At 49.0% G+C, this 8,439-nt stretch overlaps 1 protein-coding gene across 4 annotated transcripts in view; it reads right to left on the bottom strand.

The window, feature by feature from the left end:
• Positions 1–355: 355 nt before the first annotated feature.
• The window catches only part of LOC127667296 (apolipoprotein L2-like), an 11,933-nt gene continuing 3,849 nt past the window's right edge, over positions 356–8,439 (bottom strand). For 3 of the 4 annotated variants that reach the window (XM_052160280.1, XM_052160278.1, XM_052160279.1), the window contains exons 2-4: positions 8,123–8,183; positions 7,700–7,826; positions 3,458–5,888 (exon numbers count right to left, since the gene is read on the bottom strand). In XM_052160280.1, coding sequence (XP_052016240.1) covers positions 5,012–5,888; positions 7,700–7,826; positions 8,123–8,153 — 1,035 coding nt within the window. In that variant the 5' untranslated portion in view covers positions 8,154–8,183 and the 3' untranslated portion in view covers positions 3,458–5,011. Of the gene's footprint in view, positions 644–3,457; positions 5,889–7,699; positions 7,827–8,122; positions 8,184–8,439 lie in introns of those variants that run through there. The other variant, XM_052160277.1, reaches the window with a different exon arrangement.

Consider the following 8,439-nt stretch of genomic DNA (forward strand, 5'->3'; position numbering starts at 1 on the left):
AAGAGAAGACTTTTGTTAAGGAAAAGTTAACCTGAGAGACATTCCTGAGAGTAGAAAGCCTTCCAGGAGGGGTGGGGCTACTTGGCTTTTCAAAGGACCAACAGCAAGAACTAGACAGAACTGGATGGCAGGAACTGAGACTGGTTTATCTGGACTGGACTGGAGTGGAATGCAATGGAATGGAAAGACTGTAAAAAAACCATTTTTACTGAGACTGGTTTATTTCCTGAGCATATCAAGGGCCAAGCCACTTGGAGTATTGGCATGTTCCCTTTGCCCAGCTGAAGAGATTCATGATCCCACACTGAACCCACACTCCTGCCCAGGTTGGAAGATGGCCATAAACTGAAGTCTGTTTATCACTGACTTTTGCTTTATTAGTTCGGACTTTGGCTTGTCCACTGCCTGCTAACCCTGGCCAGACCTTGGAGGTACTGTTGACTTCGGTGACATCTTGCAGGCTGTCCGTTAAACTAAACTCTACTGTGTGGCCTTTGTGTTTTCACCATGGGCTGGTTCCTTTGTTACCTGTGGAGTTGGTAACTCCTGCTTTCCTTTGTAAAACCCAGAAAGAACATCCTGCGGGGTGGTGTCTTCTCATCATGCATCTCTGAGGCTTGCATTATAGGGCAAACCTGGCACCCTCGAAGGAAGGGGTGAAGGATTAGAAAATAATCCTGTCATATACCGCATGTGCAGCCTGCTAACATGCTTCCACAGTTCTTCTGGACTGGAGAATCCTTTAGGTAATGGTGGATGCGCTGAAGGAAGCGCGTGTGGCTAACACTGTTGGGCACTGACCAAACATACACATAGCTAACACCATGAAGACGCACACATACGCACCTCTATTGACTACCTTCAGAAGAGCACAAGCCGCAAAGGCATGTGTCCTCAGTTTACCTTGTACTAACTCTTTCACACCCTCCCCTCTCCCAGATGTCATACTTCAGCTTCTGGTGTGTACAGCTAACACTGGTGCCCTGGGAAGCTACAGACGGTTCTCTAGACCCATGGCTGGGGTAGGGGGCTGTCAGTGTTCTATTGCTATGAAGAGATACTTGACCATGGCAAATCTTATAAAAGAAGGCATTTAAATGAGGCTTGCCTACAGTTGCAGAGGTTAGCCCAGGATCATCATGGCGGGGAGCATGATAGGGGATAGGCAGACATGGTACTGGAGAGTTCTACTGATCTCTGGATCAGTAAAGCTTGATTGACAGTCTCCAGTGTCACCAGTGTGGCTCAAAAGGAAGGAATGGGGACATCCATGACACAGGGGCTTGCCTCTCTGGCCTGGCCAGTGCCCAACAGTGATGTGTCTTGGGAAACAAAGGCAAGAACTCATCAACACCCTCAGCCTGAAGCAACACTGCAGTTGCCATTCCAAAGTTGGTCCTGTTAATTAGCACAAATAATGCAGCCTTGGGCTCTTGGTGTGAGTTAATCAGCTCTCTTGGTACCAAGCCAAATGACAAAATCAATATTGCATGAGGAAAACAAGATATGTGTAGGGATGGCTGTAGGAGTTGGTTCTGATGCTAAGGTCCAGTTCCCCAATTGGTGCTTGATCCATCAATAAAGATGCTAGCGGCCTGGGCAGTGGTGGTGCATGCCTTTAATCCCAGCACTTGGGAGGTAGAGGCAGGCGGATTTCTGAGTTCGAGGCCAGCTTGGTCTACAGAGTGAGTTCCAGGACAGGTCTACACTGAGAAACCCTGTCTCAAAAACACCAAAAAAAAAAAAAAAAAAAAAAAAAAAAAAAAAACCAACAACAACAACAAAAAAGATGCTAGTGGCCAATGAGCTGGGCAGAATAGGCAGGACTTCCATGTCTGCACAGGTAAGCTAGCAGACACAGGGGAGAGAGGATCGAGAGAACTGGGGAGGAGAAAGAGGGAGCAGCTGCAGGAGATAAAGCCAACCAACCACGTGGGTTTTCAGTTAGAGAGGCCAATGGCCGCTGTATCCAATTGTGCCTGGGGTGGCAGGGGAGGTTTAAAAGTACCCACCCATTGAGCCAGTAAGGCAGGTTGAAATTGTTGAGCAATGAGTGAGTGTCTGTGTTTTTCATCCGGGAATCCGAGGGCACCTGCGTGAGGACTAGTAACATGGCCTGTTCCCAGAGTTTAAGGTGGGGTAGCAGAAACTACATGTAACAGACGACATAGACACCCTTTACCATTCCCCACCCTGGAGAAAATCAGGCACCATCACTGAGAATGTACTCTGACACCTACAAGCATCTCCCCACTTGTTCCAGATCTGCGAGTCCAAGTTGGAGCAGACATTTAGCCACCTCGTGTGGCTTAGGATCCCTGGAAACCAGGACAGAGATGTTGAGGAAGCATCTCATCTGTCTTCACATAGAAAAATAGGGTCAACCTCCCTTAGTAACATCAAGTCACAGGGAAGTCCCAGACTGGGGAAGGAGGAGGGGTAGAACAGCTCTGCCATGTGCCACAGACCCACGAACCATACCCAGGAGCCCCAAGCATGGCCGACCAGCTGCCAAACTCCAGTTTACAAAAACTGGAGAGTAAAACTTGACTGTGCACACCAATCACGCCAAGACCATGAAGTCTGAAGTCGTATCCAACACCCACTGTTAGCATTCAGCCTTGCTCAGATACTCTGGAGTTTTGTCCACACACAGGCTTTGGAGAGCTGAGGAACACCTGCTAGAGGTGATCCTGAGAAGCAGAGAGTATCTCCCCATCCTCTCTACCCAGATCCCGCATCCTCTTCACTGTGTCCTGGATACCAGCAAAGGCTCTGGCTAGAGTTCAGCACTCCAGTAGGACTGTTAGCAGCAGAGATACTTAGGGGCAAGGATGGAGCCAAAATGAGGCCAGAGTTAGAAAATCTTCCTGTCTCATATGAATGTTCTCTTTAAAATCTCTACTAAGTAGCTCTCTTTTTTTGAGGTGATGAATGAAATAGGGTCTCACTATGTAGTCCTGGCTGTCCTGAAACTCTCTCTGTAGACCACGCTGGCCTCAGACTCAGAGATCTGCCTGCCTCTGCCTACCAAGGATTGGGATTACAGGTATGTACTTCCATGCCCAACCCTAAGAAACTCTATACTCAAGGGAAGAACATGGCTTTGTGGCCATCAGGCCTCTGCCCTCCCCGGAAGCCTGGTGCTTCCAAAGACGCTTTAGAACCAGGTGGCAGGGAGAGAGGCCGTGCTTAGCCACATATGAGCCATGTCCCACCAAGGCTGACTACTTGCCACTTAATGACTCTCAACCCTGGAAGTGACCACATCGGACTCTATTGAAACAGCCAGAAGAGGATTCAGCATGGGTAAGCTGGGAGAAGCCAGCTTGAGGGCAGCGTTCTGCCTTGTGGGACAAACTGTGCAGGGATACCCCCTGGCCACCATGACAGGTACAGTAACAATCTTCAGGAGGCATGAAAGGTATTTTGATTCAATACAACTAAGCAGCCAGCGTTGGTTCAAATTTCAGGAGTCTGATCCCCAAGTAGTTTATTTTAGGCATATTGAAGAATGCCACAAACTGGTGAACACTTTTGTGGTGATGATTAACTCAATCCTGTGTGAGCGATAAAGCCTAAGACATGACTACATCAAACTCTTTCTGTACAAGTGACGTCTTTCATAGAGATGGGTTCTATACGTAGACAAGTTCACAGTAAGGATCTAGAGGGAGGATCTGGTGTGGTCTTAGACACAAAAATAGAACAAAAGGTCACGAAACTATGAACCATGTCTGCCCCCAATCTTCTGGGCAGATAACAGATTCTGCATCCCTTCCTTTGAAGGATCAACCCTATTGCTAACCTTCCTGGTTCCCCTGGTGCTTATCTGTGAGCAGAAGAACCTCTGTGCCTCCTACAAGGCTGTGCTCTACCCTAGGACTGAGCACATTTCCTCATGGAAGGGGCTGTGGATCTAGCAGGTAGATGGTTAGGATGAGGGCAGATGCTCTCCGATCTCACATCCTGAAACATGCTCCATCTAGTGTTTTGTTTTCCTCACATATGACTTTGGAACCTTCAGTCTGGGAGGCCCCATTTTTCTAGACTAATTGGCTAATATTCATTGAGCTAAAGTCTATATAGAACACAAGATGGAAGAGGAAGATGAGCAGAGAGGAGGTCTTGTCCATCATCCCCCCAACCCTACCCCAACTCGTAAGGAAGTTGTGTCTCTGAGAAGGCATGTCTCTTGACCACAGTCTGGCTGCTCTCAACACACCACAAAGTCTCTTGACCTGTCAGTCCAATCTGGGTCACTCCCCAGCCCTAAATCAATCACACCATCCCGGCACACCCTAGAGAGTGTCAATGGAATTTCACTGGTCCTTGAGGGTACCCTTGACAACTGTTTTGCCCATTCTGCCATCACCCCCACCTGTGACTACCACCACTGCCATCCTAAGAAGTCACCGTGGCTCTTCCACAGCCAGAATTCTCCCTCTGACTTTCTCCTATTCCCAGTTTGTCAGACTCCCTGCTTCCTCCTTGCTTGCTCCTGCGCAACCCTCTTCATTCAAGCCTCCAAAGCGCTTTACTCCAAACAGACTGCTCCCTCCCACCCCCGCACTCCCTAGCCCCCTCTGATCCCTTGTTTCAGACCCCCATTCTTTCCCCCTTTACTCCATTAGCTGCCAGCACTAATCTTACAGTACTCAGCTAGAGAAAATGTCAAACTCTGGCTGGAAAGGTGGCTCTGCAGTTAAGAGTACTGGCTGCCCTGCCAAGGGCATGAATTCAGTTCCCAGTACCTACATCAGGCAGTTCACAATCTCCTGTAACTCCAGCTCTGGGCGATCTGATGCCCTCTTCTGGTCTCAGAGGGCACCTACACCCACATTCTCAGATACACACATATACATATAAAGAAAACCACAACAAAGTGTTTTGAAAAGAACAAATGCCTAAGTCCTGAACTTCTTTGATCTGATTCCCTCTCACAAAAACGCTTTGGTCTCCATCCAGCACACCTCCCCATCTCCTGCACTGCTCTGGGGGAGGAAGCACGTTACCGAGTTGAGCCTGACTGCAAACCGTCATAGATCTGGATGAGCACCTCCAATTTCTCCTCCAGCTCCTGAGCCTGCTGCCTCAACTCCTCGGCCGACTTTGCTTTTGCACCCTTATGCAAGTTCTTGGATTCTTTCGCAAGGCTAATCACATCCCCAATGAGGGACACGCCTGCAGTGGCTATGCCCATGATCCGGGCTCTTCTGCTCATTGCCAGGGCAGTGCCTTTGAAGGCTTTCTTCACATGCTTACCACTTTGGGCAGAGGTGCTCCCCATGGTCAGGAGGCGCTTGGCACTAGCTGCTAAGGCAGGGTTGGCTTTGGCGAGCTTGATGGCAGAGATGCTCTGCTCAATGCACCGTAGGACTCGGCAGCAATTCTCAGATAAGGAAAAGACTTGGGGTCCTGAATGAACCACAGCCTCTGCGACCATCTTCACTTTGACCATGCTGGTTGACACCAGGTGGCTGGCTTCCATTTGGGCTGATGACTTACTTGTGTAGTCCACAATACCAGTGGAGACACTAGTCACAGCCGCCGCGGCTCCCAGGCCCATCCCTGTGGCTAAGAGCACCAAACTGACCCCAGCTGTCACGGGTACCAGAGTGAGACCAAGGAGGGTCAGGACTCCAGACACAGTGCTGGTAGAGCCGGCCACCACCTTGGAGATGGTACAGTCCCTATGAACCTTGTCAACCTTGTCAGCCAGGGTGCGGAGCTTCCTGATGTGCCCCTCCAGCTCCAGTTTCACCTGGGGAAACACATCCATAAACCTCTCCACGTCCTGCAGGTCGCGGCGGAGCCTGTCCTGGTCTTCCACAGCCATGTTTGCTGTGAGCGCATTGAGGGCGTTACGTAGCGTGTCTGCATCAGCTCTGTAACAGGCATCAAGTGATTAAGAGAGAGAGTTTAGCTAGGGATTGAGGTCGGTGGTAGAGTACTTGCCTAATATACATGGGGCCCTAGATTCCATCCCCAGGGCTATAAAAATTGAACATAAACAGTTCCAAAGCATGTAGTCTGCCAGGTGACAGCATGCCTGCTGTGACTCGGGAGGGATTTCACAGACTCAGAGAATCTTTCTTTTGACGGTGAATGCTTAGTCATTGTGAATGATCCTTAGTTAATAGAGGTTAAAAGTTATGTTAAGACACTCTTCATGGGCCCGGAGAACTGGCTCCACAGTTAAGAGAGCTTGGTGCACAGTCTGCAGAACTGGAATTTGGTTGGACCTCTGCACTCATGGTGAGAGGCTCAGGATCACCTATCGCTCCAATTTCAGGGACTCTGGCACCCTCTTGTGGCCTTTATAGGTCTGTGCATGTGCATGATATAGATAGATAGATAGATAGATAGATAGATAGATAGATAGATAGATAGATAGATAGATATTTAAAAAGTTAATAAATTGCCAAACATGGTGGGACACTCCTTTAATCCCAGCACTTAGGAGGCAGAGGTAGGCAGATCTCTGAGAGTTCAAAGCCAGCTTGATCTGTAGAAATCATATTGAATTTCAGGATAGCCAGAGCTATGTGAAGAAGCCCTGTCTCAATAAATAAATAACATAACAGATCTTGGTTTTTTTGGTGGGGTGAGGGGGGTTGAGACAGGGTTTCTCTGTGTAGCCCTGGCTGTCCTGGAACTCACTCTGTAGACCAGGCTGGCCTCGAACTCAGAAATCCGCCTGTCTCTGCCTCCTAAGTGCTGGGATTAAAGGTGTGCGCTACCACTGCCCCATGTTTGTTTGGTTGGTTGGTTGGTTTCGTTTTGTTTAAGATGCTATTAGTTAGAGAGATGGCTCAGCAGCTGAGCGCACTATCTGCTCTTCCAGAGGATCCAGGTTTGATTCCCAGCACAACTGTCTCTACTTCAGTTCCAGGGGATCTGACACCCTCACACAGATATACACACAGGAGAAACACAAAATGCACATAAAAAATAAATAAATAGTTTTTTAAAAACTTTAAAATGTGCATAGATAGTTAAGATGTGTGCTAGGGGGCCTGGAGAGATGGCTCAGCGATTAAAAGCACTGGTTGTTCTTCCAGAGGTCCTGAGTTCAATTCCCAGCAACCACATGGTGGCTCACAATCATCTGGAATGGGATCTTATGCCCTCTTCTGGTGTGTCTGAAGACAGCGGTAGTGTACTCACATATATTAAATAAATAAATAAATAAATAAAAAATAAATAAATAAATAAATAAATCTTTTTTAAAAAGATGTGTGCTTAGGTGTAAAATAATTACAGTATATTTCATGTTGAGATGTGGGTCTCATCCACACGATGTAACATAGTCGAAAATATCTTTAAAAAATCAGGAAAATCTAGAATCTAATTTCTATTCCCAGGCATTTCCTATATTAAGAACACTCGGTCTTTGCCATGCAGGGTGTGGTGGGGGCTTTGGTGTCATTTCTGACCTCCAAGAGACTAAGAAATCCCAGCTCCAGCCTTAAGGACAGTGTGTGGTCCAGCTTTTGATGGCTCTCAGCATCACTGAGACACGGCCACATTCACAAAGTGCAGGGCTGGGTGTTTCCATGGAGATGCTTTGGAGAGCACCGCCCACCCGCATCCACAAGGGCACTGGGTGAGGAAGACAGAGCGAATGAGGCTGCACCATCCACAGACAGGGGAAGAGAAGCCAGGAAAAGGGGAGGGAGTTCTTAACTGCGGTGACCTGGACAGCTCAGCCTCAGCCACAAAGGCCTCCCAGGCGCCATCTTCAGTCAGCAGCAGCCTCAGGTCTTCCCGGCCGGATGTGTGCTGCAGATACTCAGCGGCTTCCTCAATGAAGGTTCTGCTTCCTGGGTGGAAAGGAGAGAGAGGCGGGAGGATAGACTGGAAGAACTTGAGTAACAGCAAGCACACACTTCAGCTCCCCAGGATGCCCCGGTCCCAGCTGAGGAGGTGGGAGAGGGAGGAGGCGAGTCCCGGCTGTACTCCCCTAGGACAGGGCCAGGAATATACACCCATCCCCCGAGAGGTGGTGTTGGGAGAGACCCCTGGGGTCTCCCCTTCTCTGTCCTCAATTTCTCTGCTCTCAGTTTGGAGGTCCAGGCCACGAGCAAGAAGAAGCCAGGGGAATATGAGTATCTACTACCTGGGGCGTCCTCGCAGTCGGAAGGATCCATGGTGTCAAATGTGGGGGTCTCTGGTCCAAGCTGCAAGGAGGAGACGACAAGTCATGCAACAGGGGGAACCGTTCCAGAGAAGGCAAACGCCTTAGCACTGTAGCCCACCACAGTGTCTGCCACGGACCAGACACCATCCAGAGTGGTTCTCTTCCCCAGGCTCTATAGAAACCTGCTAGCATCTGGTTCTAACTGTCCACCTCAAATCTCCCGCTCCAGCCAAGGCAAAGGTGCCCTGTCCCACCGGGATCAGCTGATGACACGCCTGTGGCAAATAATTGACTTT

The sequence above is a fragment of the Apodemus sylvaticus genome, chromosome 17 (assembly GCF_947179515.1).
Source record: "Apodemus sylvaticus chromosome 17, mApoSyl1.1, whole genome shotgun sequence".
In the NCBI taxonomy this organism is placed as follows: Eukaryota; Metazoa; Chordata; class Mammalia; order Rodentia; family Muridae; genus Apodemus; species Apodemus sylvaticus.